The sequence below is a fragment of the Dendropsophus ebraccatus genome, chromosome 11 (assembly GCF_027789765.1).
Source record: "Dendropsophus ebraccatus isolate aDenEbr1 chromosome 11, aDenEbr1.pat, whole genome shotgun sequence".
In the NCBI taxonomy this organism is placed as follows: domain Eukaryota; kingdom Metazoa; phylum Chordata; class Amphibia; order Anura; family Hylidae; genus Dendropsophus; species Dendropsophus ebraccatus.
In genome coordinates this window covers 94,646,412-94,662,528 of record NC_091464.1, presented here as the reverse complement: position 1 = coordinate 94,662,528, position 16,117 = coordinate 94,646,412, and the positions used below count along the sequence as shown (strand labels likewise).

The following is a 16,117-nucleotide window of genomic DNA, read 5'->3' as shown; positions in this document are numbered from 1 at the left end:
TCGGGCTTCGTCTGGTTGTGAACACATCAGAGGAAGGGGAGGTGCTCTTATAACAATTGAATACAATGCAGATCTTTTTTTCTACAAACATGTTAACAAAAAACACTAAATACATTAAGGCAGTAGTACGTTCAAGTCATTTCTCTCATTAAGCCCCAGAGGGCCAACAGCATTCAACTTTGTAATCCATAAAGTTTCTCTCACTAATAAGTTTTTTAACCAGTCGCTGCCATTGTTTGGAGGGTTAACCTTTTCAAGTCCGATATATTTCAGACATTTAGGGTCGTTGGCATGTGTTGTACGAACATGATCTATTAGTCGGGGGACCCCCTTCCCTGTTCTAAGGGAGTAGAGATGCTCTTTGAATCGGACCCATAATGCCCTTTTGGTTTTACCCACGTAAAAACGGAGACAGGGGCAAATGATGGCGTATACGACATGTGTTGTCTTGCACGTTATCATTTCTTTGATGAAGCACTCCTGGTCTCCCAATCTGATATACGCTTTGGTGAGCAATTGCGGGCAATACTGGCATTGTCCACATTTCTTATTGCCCTTAGGTAGAGAGCGTTGTAACCAGGTCTGTTTACTTTTAGGGGAGGTGGCTTTGAGGGAATCGCCTATAGTTACGTTTTTCCTAAACGTGAGTATCGGCTTTCTCGCAGCTACATCCCTGAGATCAGTGTCTTGTTCCAAACGGAACCAATGTTTGTAAATTACATTACGGATGAACTGGTTCATGGGCGAATTTTGCAATGCAAATGTGAACCTTTTGCCCATTACATCATAATTATTAGAAAATATTATAGACATTGCATATAAAAAAGCTGCAGCCCGTAGTCGCCCCTCCCTTCGCAAGTCACATAGCCAGACACGTTCTAATAATTATGATGTAATGGGCAAAAGGTTCACATTTGCATTGCAAAATTCGCCCATGAACCAGTTCATCCGTAATGTAATTTACAAACATTGGTTCCTTTTGGAACAAGACACTGATCTCAGGGATGTAGCTGCGAGAAAGCCGATACTCACGTTTAGGAAAAACGTAACTATAGGCGATTCCCTCAAAGCCACCTCCCCTAAAAGTAAACAGACCTGGTTACAACGCTCTCTACCTAAGGGCAATAAGAAATGTGGACAATGCCAGTATTGCCCGCAATTGCTCACCAAAGCGTATATCAGATTGGGAGACCAGGAGTGCTTCATCAAAGAAATGATAACGTGCAAGACAACACATGTCGTATACGCCACCATTTGCCCCTGTCTCCGTTTTTACGTGGGTAAAACCAAAAGGGCATTATGGGTCCGATTCAAAGAGCATCTCTACTCCCTTAGAACAGGGAAGGGGGTCCCCCGACTAATAGATCATGTTCGTACAACACATGCCAACGACCCTAAATGTCTGAAATATATCGGACTTGAAAAGGTTAACCCTCCAAACGATGGCAGCGACTGGTTAAAAAACTTATTAGTGAGAGAAACTTTATGGATTACAAAGTTGAATGCTGTTGGCCCTCTGGGGCTTAATGAGAGAAATGACTTGACCGTATTGCTGCCTTAATGTATTTAGTGTTTTTTGTTAACATGTTTGTAGCAAAAAAGATCTGCATTGTATTCAATTGTTATAAGAGCACCTCCCCTTCCTCTGATGTGTTCACAACCAGACGAAGCCCGACACAGGGCGAAAATGTTCGTTGCACTAGTGACGCTCCCTGCCTCTACCACCTTCCCCCTTCCCAGCTGAGTGTACCACGTTCTTCTAATAAAGGATATTCACGACCCCAAGCGGTGAGTGCCAACTTCTGTTCCTTTATCAGTATTATAGTAGTTATATTCCTGTATAGGAGCAGTAATATAGTAGTTATATTCCTGTATATAGGGGGCAGTATTATAGTAGTTATATTCCTGTATATAGGGGGCAGTATTATAGTAGTTATATTCCTGTATATAGGAGCAGTATTATAGTAGTTATGGTTCAGGGAAGAAAAAGAGTGCTGCACCTCACACCTATGGCTGATACTAGTACCTCTCGGCTGCATAAAAAACATCAGAATTCTGTATGTGAATTGATCAAGCCACACTGCCCCATGTACCTCGTGCAGGTATCTGATACACATGGGTCCCTACACTAAGTCCACACTGTGCCGGTCAGCGACCACCACCCCCGCAGGCGTGCACAGTCAGGGAAGGGAGGCCATGGAACGGCCCTGTAACCCCCATGTCACAGGACCAGACCCAAAAATGCCACACCAAAACCCAGCCAGCACCACCGGCGGAGGAAGCTGCCCCCAAGCAGCACAAGTCTGGATAAGGTATTGCACTCACCATAGCTATCAAAGATAGAATGGGACAGACAGGAGGGATTAAAACCATGAGCACTCAGGTGTCTCCTGCTAATTGCGGTCATGTGGGTCTCACCAGGAGGAGTGCAAAACACGGAGAAAAGAGAGAAACAAAATACGGTTCAGGGAAGAAAAAGAGTGCTGCACCTCACACCTATGGCTGATACTAGAACCTCTCGGCTGCATAAAAAACATCAGAATTCTGTATGTGAATTGATCAAGCCACACTGCCCCATGTACCGCGTGCAGGTATCTGATACACATGGGTCCCTACACTAAGTCCACACTGTGCCGGTCAGTGACCACCACCCCCGCAGGCGTGCACAGTCAGGGAAGGGAGGCCATGGAACGGCCCTGTAACCCCCATGTCACAGGACCAGACCCAAAAATGCCACACCAAAACCCAGCCAGCACCACCGGCGGAGGAAGCTGCCCCCAAACAGCACAAGTCTGGATAAGGTATTGCACTCACCATAGCTATCAAAGATAGAATGGGACAGACAGGAGGGATTAAAACCATGAGCACTCAGGTGTCTCCTGCTAATTGCGGTCATGTGGGTCTCACCAGCAGGAGTGCAAAACACGGAGAAAAGAGAGAAACAAAATACGGTTCAGGGAAGAAAAAGAGTGCTGCACCTCACACCTATGGCTGATACTAGTACCTCTCGGCTGCATAAAAAACATCAGAATTCTGTATGTGAATTGATCAAGCCACACTGCCCCATGTACCTCGTGCAGGTATCTGATACACATGGGTCCCTACACTAAGTCCACACTGTGCCGGTCAGCGACCACCACCCCCGCAGGCGTGCACAGTCAGGGAAGGGAGGCCATGGAACGGCCCTGTAACCCCCATGTCACAGGACCAGACCCAAAAATGCCACACCAAAACCCAGCCAGCACCACCGGCGGAGGAAGCTGCCCCCAAACAGCACAAGTCTGGATAAGGTATTGCACTCACCATAGCTATCAAAGATAGAATGGGACAGACAGGAGGGATTAAAACCATGAGCACTCAGGTGTCTCCTGCTAATTGCGGTCATGTGGGTCTCACCAGGAGGAGTGCAAAACACGGAGAAAAGAGAGAAACAAAATACGGTTCAGGGAAGAAAAAGAGTGCTGCACCTCACACCTATGGCTGATACTAGTACCTCTCGGCTGCATAAAAAACATCAGAATTCTGTATGTGAATTGATCAAGCCACACTGCCCCATGTACCTCGTGCAGGTATCTGATACACATGGGTCCCTACACTAAGTCCACACTGTGCCGGTCAGCGACCACCACCCCCGCAGGCGTGCACAGTCAGGGAAGGGAGGCCATGGAACGGCCCTGTAACCCCCATGTCACAGGACAAGACCCAAAAATGCCACACCAAAACCCAGCCAGCACCACCGGCGGAGGAAGCCTCCCCCCAAACAGCACAAGTCTGGATAAGGTATTGCACTCACCATAGCTATCAAAGATAGAATGGGACAGACAGGAGGGATTAAAACCATGAGCACTCAGGTGTCTCCTGCTAATTGCGGTCATGTGGGTCTCACCAGGAGGAGTGCAAAACACGGAGAAAAGAGAGAAACAAAATACGGTTCAGGGAAGAAAAAGAGTGCTGCACCTCACACCTATGGCTGATACTAGTACCTCTCGGCTGCATAAAAAACATCAGAATTCTGTATGTGAATGTGCTGCTTGGGGGCGACCTTCTCCGCCGGCGGTGCTGGCCGGGTTCTGGTGTGGTGTTTTTGGGTCTGGTCCTGTGGCATGGGGGTCGCAGGGCCGTCCCATGGCCCCCGTTCCCTGGCTGTGCACGCCTGCGGGGTTGGTGGCCACTGACTGGCACGGTGTGGACTTAGTGTAGGGACCCATGTGTATCAGATACCGGCACGAGGTACATGGGGCAGTATGGCTTGATCAATTCATACACAAAATTCTGATGTGTTTTTTATTTAGCCTAGCGGCACTAGTATCAGCCATAGGTGTGAGGTGCAGCACTCTGTTTCTTCCCTGAACCACATTATAGTAGTTATATTCCTGTATATAGGAGCAGTATTATAGTAGTTATATTCCTGTATATAGGAGCGGTATTATAGTAGTTATATCCCTGTATATAGGAGCAGTATTATAGTAGTTATATTCCTGTATATAGGAGCAGTATTATAGTAATTATATTCCTGTATATAGGGGGCAGTATTATAGTAGTTATATTCCTGTATATAGGAGCAGTAATATAGTAGTATATTCCTGTATATAGGAGCAGTATTATAGTAGTTATATCCCTGTATATAGGAGCAGTATTATAGTAGTTATATTCCTGTATATAGGAGCAGTATTATAGTAGTTATATTCCTGTATATAGGAGCAGTATTATAGTAGTTATATCCCTGTATATAGGAGCAGTATTATAGTAGTTATATTCCTGTATATAGGAGCAGTAATATAGTCGTTATATTCCTGTATATAGGAGCAGTATTATAGTAGTTATATTCCTGTATATAGGAGCAGTATTATAGTAGTTATATTCCTGTATATAGGAGCAGTATTATAGTAATTATATTCCTGTATATAGGGGGCAGTATTATAGTAGTTATATTCCTGTATATAGGAGCAGTATTATAGTAGTTATATTCCTGTGTATAGGAGCAGTATTATAGTAGTTATATTCCTGTGCATAGGAGCAGTATTATAGTAGTTATATTCCTGTATATAGGGGGTAGTATTATAGTAGTTATATTATTGTATATAGGGGGCAGTGTTCTAGTAGTTATATTCCTGTATATAGGAGCAGTATTATAGTAGTTATATTCCTGTATATAGGGGGCAGTATTATAGTAGTTATATTCTTGTATATAGGAGCAGTATTATAGTAGTTATGACACGAACTGGAGAGAGTGGAACGGCTGCACATCCCATCTATGGCTGATACTAATGCCGCTAGGCCTGTATTAAAAATCAACACCAGAGTGTCTGTATATGAATTGATCAAGCCATATTGCCCCGTGTACCACCGCGCAGGTCCTCTGGTCCACACGGGTCTGTACGCTAACTCCACACCGTGTCGGTCAGCGACCGCCAACCCGGCAAAGCGTGCACATGCAGGGAAGGGAGGCCATGGAACGGCCCTGCAACCCCAATGTCACAGGACCAGACCCACATGACCGCAATTAGCAGGAAACACCTGAGTGCACATGGTTTTAATCCCTCCTGTTTTTCCCATTCTGTTTGCTGCAGCTATGGTGAGTGTAATACCTTATCCAGACTTGTGCTGTTTGGAGGCGACCTTCTCCGCCGGCGGTGCTGGCCGGGTTCTGGTGTGGTGTTTGTGGGTCTGGTCCTGTGGCATGGGGGTCGCAGGGCGGTCCTGTGGCATGGGGGTCGCAGGGCCGTCCCATGGCCCCCGTTCCCTGACTGTGCACGCCTGCGGGGTTGGTGGCCACTGACTGGCACGATGTGGACTTAGTGTAGGGACCCATGTGTATCAGATACCTGCACGAGGTACATGGGGCAGTATGGCTTGATCAATTCATACACAAAATTCTGATGTGTTTTTTATTTAGCCTAGCGGCACTAGTATCAGCCATAGGTGTGATGTGCAGCACTCTGTTTCTTCCCTGAGCCACATTATAGTAGTTATATTCCTGTATATAGGGGGCAGTATTATAGTAGTTATATTCCTGTATATAGGAGCAGTATTATAGTAGTTATATTCCTGTATATAGGAGCAGTATTATAGTAGTAATATTTCTGTATATAGGAGCAGTTTTATAGTAGTTATATTCCTGTATATAGGGGGCAGTATTATAGTAGTTACATTCCTGTATATAGGAGCAGTATTATAGTAGTTATATTTCTGTATATAGGAGCAGTATTATAGTAGTTATATTCTTGTATATACGAAGCAGTATTATAGTAGTTATATTCCTGTATATAGGAGCAGTATTATTGTAGTTATATTCCTGTATATAGGAGCAGTATTATAGTAGTTATACTCCTGTATATAGGAGCAGTATTATAGTAGTTATATTCCTGTATATAGGAGCAGTATTATAGTAGTTATATTCCTGTATATAGGAGCAGTATTATAGTAGTAATATTTCTGTATATAGGAGCAGTATTATAGTAGTTATATTCCTGTATATAGGAGCAGTATTATAGTAGTATTATTCTTGTATATACGGAGCAGTATTATAGTAGTTATATTCCTGTATATACGGGGCAGTATTATAGTAGTTATGATTCAGGGAAGAAAAAGAGTGCTACACCTCACACCTATGGCTGATACTAGTACCTCTCGGCTGCATAAAAAACATCAGAATTCTGTATGTGAATTGATCAAGCCACACTGCCCCATGTACCTCGTGCAGGTATCTGATACACATGGGTCCCTACACTAAGTCCACACTGTGCCGGTCAGTGACCACCACCCCCGCAGGCGTGCACAGTCAGGGAAGGGAGGCCATGGAACGGCCCTGTAACCCCCATGCCACAGGACCAGTCCCAAAAATGCCACACCAAAACCCAGCCAGCACCACCGGCGGAGGAAGCTGCCCCCAAACAGCACAAGTCTGGATAAGGTATTGCACTCACCATAGCTATCAAAGATAGAATGGGACAGACAGGAGGGATTAAAACCATGAGCACTCAGGTGTCTCCTGCTAATTGCGGTCATGTGGGTCTCACCAGGAGGAGTGCAAAACACGGAGAAAAGAGAGAAACAAAATACGATTCAGGGAAGAAAAAGAGTGCTGCACCTCACACCTATGGCTGATACTAGTACCTCTCGGCTGCATAAAAAACATCAGAATTCTGTATGTGAATTGATCAAGCCACACTGCCCCATGTACCTTGTGCAGGTATCTGATACACATGGGTCCCTACACTAAGTCCACACTGTGCCGGTCAGTGACCACCACCCCCGCAGGCGTGCACAGTCAGGGAAGGGAGGCCATGGAACGGCCCTGTAACCCCCATGCCACAGGACCAGTCCCAAAAATGCCACACCAAAACCCAGCCAGCACCACCGGCGGAGGAAGCTGCCCCCAAACAGCACAAGTCTGGATAAGGTATTGCACTCACCATAGCTATCAAAGATAGAATGGGACAGACAGGAGGGATTAAAACCATGAGCACTCAGGTGTCTCCTGCTAATTGCGGTCATGTGGGTCTCACCAGGAGGAGTGCAAAACACGGAGAAAAGAGAGAAACAAAATACGATTCAGGGAAGAAAAAGAGTGCTGCACCTCACACCTATTATAGTAGTTATATTCCTGTATATAGGAGCAGTATTATAGTAGTTATATTCCTGTATATAGGAGCAGTATTATAGTAGTTATATTCCTGTATATAGGGGGCAGTATTATAGTAGTTATGTTCCTGTATATAGGAGCAGCACATTATTTCTTTATATTTTCTAGTAGAGGTATACAGATGAGTTCAGGAGTCACACTGACATTATTCACAGCCCTGTGTATAATATTAATCATCAGCCTATATTAAGGGAATCCAGTGGTTTCTGCAGCTGTCGGCGGCTATGTGTGTGTTCTCGCCTCCTAAATGGAATCCGCTTGATTAAGTACTAATTTGCCTACATAATCCTTACGCTGTGAAATTATCAGTTTGAGGAAAAATGGGGGAAACCTTTATATTTCTATGCATAAAGCTTGCTTTGTTTCTTGTACTTTGTACGTCGCACTTGTTGCATCTCAACATCAAAAAATTTTATTTTTATTTTTACTGGTAAATATATTGCATAACTAGATCTTGGTGTATTGCTACAGTGCCCAGATAAACACATTCAGCTCCTCTATATCTGGCTGCGGTCTGGATATAGTCTGCATTGTAGATCCATAGGGATCTCTGTTCAGTTCATGCCTGAAGCTCAGTCTGGATTTGGTGTCATATCTCGTCTGTTGTATTCTGCTTTATCAGTGCGACAGTCTGAAAAAATATAGTGTGTGCTACCAGTAATGAGATCGGAAACCCTGCAGACCTCCCAGCAGCTGCCGGACTGTGACATCACCTCATAAACAATCCTCAGGATTCCTGTCTGAGACTGAAGGAGGACAAAGCTAGAAATGACTGCAAGTGCAAGATAAATATTTAAGGGCCACTAAACCACAACACTCAAAATGCCTGTGCTCCTCTGTTATATAGTAACATATAAAAGAGAAATTCCAGTCATAGTAAGAGCCGTAGTAACCTCAGTACTGCAGTCATCATTCCTAAGTAATCCTGTGTACAAAAATATAACTACTATAATATTAGCCCTATATATATATATATATATATATATATATATATATATATATAACTACTATAATACTGCCCCCTATAATATATAACTACTATAATACTGCCCCCTATATACAGGAATATAACTACTATAATACTGCTCCCTATATACAGGAATATAACTACTATAATACTGCTCCTATATAGAGCAATATAACTACTATAATACTGCTCCTATATAGAGGAATATAACTACTATAATACTGCTCCTATATACAGGAATATAACTACTATAATACTGTCCCCTATATACAGGAATATAACTACTATATTACTGCTCCTATATACAAGAATAATTTTTTTTTCTAATACTGCCCCCTGTGGACATGTTTAATACCGCAGGTAGTAATTGTGGGGATCAGTAATGTTTTCTCTCTCTCTGGTTTCCTCAGGACGCTGTGTCATGCTCTGTGGAGGGGGATCAGCTTTCTCAAATTCAAAATGTCATCCAGGAATTGCCGCCATCGCATTACAGGTAATAGTATGAGCGACCTCCTCATTGATCACACTCTTTTATTGATCATGTATTTCCAGTGACTGGTGTATTTTGTCTATTATAAGTTATGAATCCTATGTAGTATACTATAACTCATGCTGGTGGTGTAGCGCCCACTGTCTGTCCTCCCGTGTATCCGCGGTGGCAGTACCGTCTGCAGCCGTCATGTAGTAAGTGTTTGGTAAACTTTAAATATTGCATCTGGCAGATCCGTGTAAACAGAGACGTCTCTGACCCCAGGAATGAGCCGTGTGTATATGGCAGGGACACTCGTCTGGTTATCCGTCTGCTACATAACAAAATAATAAAACAAATCCAGGGCTGGCTCCAGGTTTTTGTGGGGCCCTCGAGCGACAGAGCCTCAGTGGGCCCCTCATCTATCCACTATGCACAATCACTTGAGACACCACTAACATACATAAACACACATTACTGACACTGACTGACGCAGACTAACACAGACACTGACTGACTCTGACTGACACTGCCTGACTCTGACTTCAAAGTCTAGGTCCTTCTTGTAGTAGTTAGATCCCCCATGTAGTAGTTAGATCCCCCATGTAGTAGCTAGGTCCTTCTTGTAGTAGCTATCTCCTTCTTGTAGTAGTTAAATCCCCCATGTAGTAACTAGGTCCTTCTTGTAGTAGCTAGATCCCCCATGTAGTAGTTAGGTCCTTCTTGTAGTAGCTAGATCCCCCATGTAGTAGTTAGGCCCTTCTTGTAGTAGTTAGATCCTCCATGTAGTAGCTAGATCCCCCATGTAGTAGTTAGGCCCTTCTTGTAGTAGTTAGATCCCCCATGTAGTAGCTAGATCCCCCATGTAGTAGTTAGGTCCTTCTTGTAGTAGTTAGATCCTCCATGTAGTAGTTAGGTCCTTCTTGTAGTAGCTAGATCCCCCATGTAGTAGCTAGGTTCTTCTTGTAGTAGCTATCTCCTTCTTGTAGTAGTTAGATCCCCAATGTAGTAACTAGGTCCTTCTTGTAGTAGTTAGATCCCCATGTAGTAGCTATGTCCTTCTTGTAGTAGCTAGATCCCCCATGTAGTAGTTAGATCCTTCTTGTAGTAGTTAGATCCCCCATGTAGTAGTTAGATTCTTCTTGTAGTAGTTAGATCCTCCATGTAGTAGCTAGGTCCTTCTTGTAGTAGTTAGATCCTCCATGTAATAGCTAGGTCCTTCTTGTAGTAGTTAGATTCCCCATGTAGTAGCTAGGTCCTTCTTGTAGTAGCTAGATCCCCCATGTAGTAGTTAGATCCCCCATGTAGTAGCTAGGTCCTTCTTGCAGGGCTCCAGATGGCGACCAAAATGGTCGCCAATGCGACTGACATTTTGCAAATGGCGCCCAGATTTATTAATCTGGGCGCCATTTGCGACTGGCACCGGCGGCGGCACGCTGTCTCTTTAAGTCCGGGCCGCTTCCTGTGTCAGAAGTCACAGCCCCGGCGTACAGGGAGCTCACTGATGCGCCGCGCTGCCGGGGATAGGACGGGAGCGGGTTGTCAGGTGAGTTTGTGTGTTTGTTTTTTTAAATACTGCTTAGCATAGAGGAAAGGGGGGGGGGCATCTATAATGGGGGGAGAAGAGGGGCCATCTTCAAGGGGGGGGAGAGGGGGCCATCTATAAGGGGAGGGGGTATCTATAAGGGGGGGAGAAGAGGGGGCATCTATAATGGGGGGGGGGAGAGGGGGCATCTATAATGGGGGGGGGGGAGAGGGGGCATCTATAATGGGGGGGAGGAGGGGGCATCTATAATGGGGGTAGAGGGGGTCATCTATAAAAGGAGGGGGTCATCTATAAGGGGAGGGGGCCATCTATAAGTGTAGGGCAAACTGGCTGCAGACACTGGGAGATAGATATATGCACAATTATTATTATCAGGGCCCCTCAGGTGTCTGTATTGTAGGGGGTCACTTGCATTAGTCACTAGGTGAGAGATATATCTATCTATATACACATCTTGTGGGGGGTCACTATGGCTGCAGTCAGAAGTCTAGCTCAGTATGTATAGACTGTTGCAAGCTTTTAAAGGGAACCTGTCACCCTCGGTGACGGGGTGACAGGCTCCCAACCCCCCGTTAGAACCCCCTATACTCACCTCATCGCGCCGGGTCCCGCTTCTGAAGATGGTCGGGTCACGGAGATCTCAGCCGCTGCAGCCCGGCGCGCACACTGAGAGATGAGTCCAACGCTCATAGAGAATGACGGAGCGCTGGACTCTCCCGTCATTCTCTATGAGCGTTGGACTCATCTCTCAGTGTGCGCGCCGGGCCGCAGCGGCTGAGATCTCCGTGACCCGACCATCTTCAGAAGCGGGACCCGGCGCGATGAGGTGAGTATAGGGGGGTTGGGAGCCTGTCACCCCAGCACGGGGGTCGACAGGTTCCCTTTAAGTTCAAGTTCAGAAGAGTAAGCCTCATTAAAAGGCTAGCCAAGTGAAGCTGAAGTACTGAGTCAGACTGTATATGGTTGTCAAGTTGCAAGTTTCCATGTTGAACGTTTTCAAACTAAGAAAAGAAAGGATCTAAAGGAGGAGGAGGAGGAGGAGGAGGAGGAGGAGGCTGCCGTGGCCTCTGCGCACAGTAAGTCCCATTTAACATAACATTAATTTTACATGGTTTAAAATGTTGGCGACCAAATATTCTATTTGGCGCCTAAATTTTTCAGGTTAGGAGCCAATGGCTCACAGGTAAATTTTTTTAGTCTGGAGCCCTGTCTTGTAGTAGCTATCTCCTTCTTGTAGTAGTTAGATCCCCAATGTAGTAGCTAGGTCCTTCTTGTAGTAGTTAGATCCCCCATGTAGTAGCTAGGTCCTTCTTGTAGTATCTATCTCCTTCTTTTAGCAGTTAGATCTCCATGTAGCAGCTAGGTCCTTCTTGTAGTAGTTAGATCCCCCATGTAGTAGTTAGGTCCTTATTGTAGTAGTTAGATCCCCCATGTAGTAGCTAGTTCCTTCTTGTAGTAGTTAGATCCCCCATGTAGTAGCTAGGTCCTTCTTGTAGTAGCTAGGTCCTTCTTGTAGTAGCTATCCCCTTCTTTTAGCAGTTAGATCCCCATGTAGAAGCTAGGTCCTTCTTGTAGTAGTTAGATCCCCCATGTAGTAGTTAGGTCCTTATTGTAGTAGTTAGATCCCCCATGTAGTAGCTAGTTCCTTCTTGTAGTAGTTAGATCCCCCATGTAGTAGCTAGGTCCTTCTTGTAGTAGCTATCTCCTTCTTTTAGCAGTTAGATCCCCATGTAGCAGCTAGGTCCTTCTTGTAGTAGTTAGATCCCCCATGTAGTAGCTATCTCCTTCTTTTAGTAGTTAGATCCCCCATGTAGTAGCTAGGTCCTTCTTGTAGTAGTTAGATCCCTATGTAGTAGCTAGGTCCTTCTTGTAGTAGTTAGATCCCCCATGTACTAGCTAGGTCCTATTTGTAGTAGCTAGGCCCTTCTTGTAGTAGTTAGATCCCCCATGTAGTAGCTAGGCCCTTCTTTTAGTAGTTAGATCCCCCATGTAGTAGCTAGGTCCTTCTTGTAGTAGTTAGATCCCTATGTAGTAGCTAGGTCCTTCTTGTAGTAGTTAGATCCCCCATGTACTAGCTAGGTCCTATTTGTAGTAGCTAGGTCCTTCTTGTAGTAGTTAGATCCCTATGTAGTAGCTAGGTCCTTCTTGTAGTAGTTAGATCCCCTATGTACTAGCTAGGTCCTATTTGTAGTAGCTAGGTCCTTCTTGTAGTAGTTAGATGCCCCATGTAGTAGCTAGGCCCTTCTTGTAGTAGTTAGATCCCCCATGTACTAGCTAGGTCCTATTTGTAGTAGCTAGGTCATTCTTGTAGTAGTTAGATGCCCCATGTAGTAGCTAGGCCCTTCTTGTAGTAGTTAGATGCCCCATGTAGTAGCTAGGTCCTTCTTGTAGTAATAAACAGAGTTCCGCTGCACTCCTTCGGTGAAAAAATCAAAGTGTTTTATTCCATATCAAAAAAGATTACATACTGCAACGTTTCTGTCTCATCCCGAGACCTTTCTCAAGCATCGTGTTAGTGAGCATCACATCATATATTTATACACACGTGTATACACTTCAATTAAGTGCTAATTAGTATAGTGAAAAAATTATCAACATAGACATAGTAGGGTCCACATAAGGACAACAGTGATCATTTGTGTAATATCGCTGTGCATTATATACAGATTAGTACAATCTTCGTACTGTGCAAAGTGACATCTTTAAAAACATTAGATCTTGAACGGAGTCTGCCACCATTCGCCACTGCTTCCATTCATAAATTTTCAATACGACCTCCTCCATGTAGATGAAATCCAGTTCAGTGTTAGTACGCCTGCGCGTGTGTCTTCTCACTACACACGATTGTTGTGGGCGGTAACGTGGGTGGAAACATGGGTGGTCTAACGGGAACACGTCATTCTGCACTGCAGTTAACCGGAATTACGGGAAAATATCTCTGGCATCCAAGGTTAGTGTCTCTTTTCATGGTTACTAGGATGTACCTATAATCATAGGGGTTCTGGGGAAACAGACTGCATGGAACTCCATCCTATGTACTGCGGGTTATCAGGCCTGACACCGATCCCTCAGTGAAAACACTGCGGACACTACGATTATAGGTACATCCTAGTAACCATGAAAAGAGACACTTACCTTGGATGCCAGAGATATTTTCCCGTAATTCCGGTTAACTGCAGTGCAGAATGACGTGTTCCCGTTAGACCACCCATGTTTCCACCCACGTTACCGCCCACAACAATCGTGTGTAGTGAGAAGACACACGCGCAGGCGTACTAACACTGAACTGGATTTCATCTACATAGAGGAGGTCGTATTGAAAATTTATGAATGGAAGCAGTGGCGAATGGTGGCAGACTCCGCTCAAGATCTAATGTTTTTAAAGATGTCACTTTGCACAGTACGAAGATTGTACTAATCTGTATATAATGCACAGCGATATTACACAAATGATCACTGTTGTCCTTATGTGGACCCTACTATGTCTATGTTGATAATTTTTTCACTATACTAATTAGCACTTGATTGAAGTGTATACACGTGTGTATAAATATATGATGTGATGCTCACTAACACTATGCTTGACAAAGGTCTCGGGATGAGACAGAAACGTTGCAGTATGTAATCTTTTTTGATATGGAATAAAACACTTTGATTTTTTCACCGAAGGAGTGCAGCGGAACTCTGTTTATTATTTGTTGGAGGACGTGGATTCAGTCCTCAGCTGCTGCACCCTGCTCTACCATTACAAAGAGTGCACTCCATTACGGATTTTATTCCTTCTTGTAGTAGTTAGATCCCACATGTAGTAGCTAGGTCCTTCTTGTAGTAGCTAGGTCCATCTTTTAGTAGTTAGATCCCCCATATAGTAGCTAGGTCCTATTTGAAGTAGCTAGGTCCTTCTTGTAGTAGTTAGATCCCCCATGTAATAGCTAGGCCCTATTTGTAGTAGCTAGGCCCTTCTTGTAGTAGTTAGATCCCCCATGTACTAGCTAGGTCCATCTTTTAGTAGTTAGATCCCCCATGTAGTAGCTAGGTCCTATTTGTAGTAGTTAGATCCCCCATGTAGTAGCTAGGTCCTCCTTGTAGTAGTTAGATCCCCCATGTAGTAGCTAGGTCCTATTTGTAGTAGTTAGATCCCCCATGTACTAGCTAGGTCCTCCTTGTAGTAGTTAGATCCCCCATGTAGTAGCTAGGTCCTATTTGTAGTAGTTAGATCCCCCATGTAGTAGCTAGGTCCTATTTGTAGTAGTTAGATCCCCATGTAGTAGCTAGGTCCTTCTTGTAGTAGTTAGATCCCCCATGTACTAGCTAGGTCCTCCTTGTAGTAGTTAGATCCCCCATGTACTAGCTAGGTCCTCCTTGTAGTAGTTAGATCCCCCATGTACTAGCTAGGTCCTCCTTGTAGTAGTTAGATCCCCCATGTACTAGCTAGGTCCTATTTGTAGTAGCTAGGTCCTCCTTGTAGTAGTTAGATCCCCCATGTACTAGCTAGGTCCTATTTGTAGTAGCTAGGTCCTCCTTGTAGTAGTTAGATCCCCCATGTACTAGCTAGGTCCTATTTGTAGTAGCTAGGTCCTCCTTGTAGTAGTTAGATCCCCCATGTACTAGCTAGGTCCTATTTGTAGTAGCTAGGTCCTTCTTGTAGTAGTTAGATCCCCCATGTAGTAGCTAGGTCCTATTTGTAGTAGTTAGATCCCCCATGTAGTAGCTAGGTCCTCCTTGTAGTAGTTAGATCCCCCATGTACTAGCTAGGTCCTCCTTGTAGTAGTTAGATCCCCCATGTAGTAGCTAGGTCCTCCTTGTAGTAGTTAGATCCCCCATGTAGTAGCTAGGTCCTCCTTGTAGTAGTTAGATCCCCCATGTACTAGCTAGGTCCTCCTTGTAGTAGTTAGATCCCCCATGTAGTAGCTAGGTCCTTCTTGTAGTAGTTAGATCCCCCATGTACTAGCTAGGTCCTCCTTGTAGTAGTTAGATCCCCCATGTAGTAGCTAGTTCCTCCTTGTAGTAGTTAGATCCCCATGTACTAGCTAGGTCTTTCTATCTGCCTTTAGGTCTCTGTTAGTAGTTTGGTTCCCTTGTGCCTACCATATAGTATTATGGCCATACACTTACTTCCTGCTGATCTTGTGCATCTCCTGTCCTGTCTACATTATCAATACCGTGCTGCCTGCACCAGGACGCTGAGGTCCTCTGCTGTCCCAGGAAGGAAATGACAGAACAAGGAGCCATTGTATCTCCTTACTGTCCGTATGTCCTAAGGATGGTTCTCAGTCCAGGATCCGACCCTGCACCATCAGACGCCCTCAGGCTCACACACTCTGTAGTTACATCGGCTTCCAGGTCAGAGTCTCGGCAGTGAATCATTGCTGGACGTTAGTAGAGTCTTTTATTGTTTCCCCAGCTGGAGTTCCCCCATAGCCTGCAGGATGTGCCCATAGTTTATAGAGGATTTACTAGAAGTTTTGTGGCGTTTCCATGGACTTCTGC

General features: G+C 44.6%; 1 protein-coding gene and 1 long non-coding RNA gene across 2 annotated transcripts in view; both read left to right on the top strand.

Moving 5' to 3' along the window:
• Positions 1 to 16,117, top strand: part of LOC138768201 (uncharacterized) — an 860,246-nt gene that overhangs the window by 402,295 nt on the left and 441,834 nt on the right. The gene's annotated exons all lie outside the window — the stretch shown is intronic.
• Positions 1 to 16,117, top strand: part of ARHGAP31 (Rho GTPase activating protein 31) — a 128,268-nt gene that overhangs the window by 82,582 nt on the left and 29,569 nt on the right. Inside the window, exon 4 of the mRNA XM_069946347.1 lies at positions 9,023 to 9,105. Coding sequence (XP_069802448.1) covers positions 9,023 to 9,105 — 83 coding nt within the window. The remainder of the gene's footprint in view (positions 1 to 9,022; positions 9,106 to 16,117) is intronic.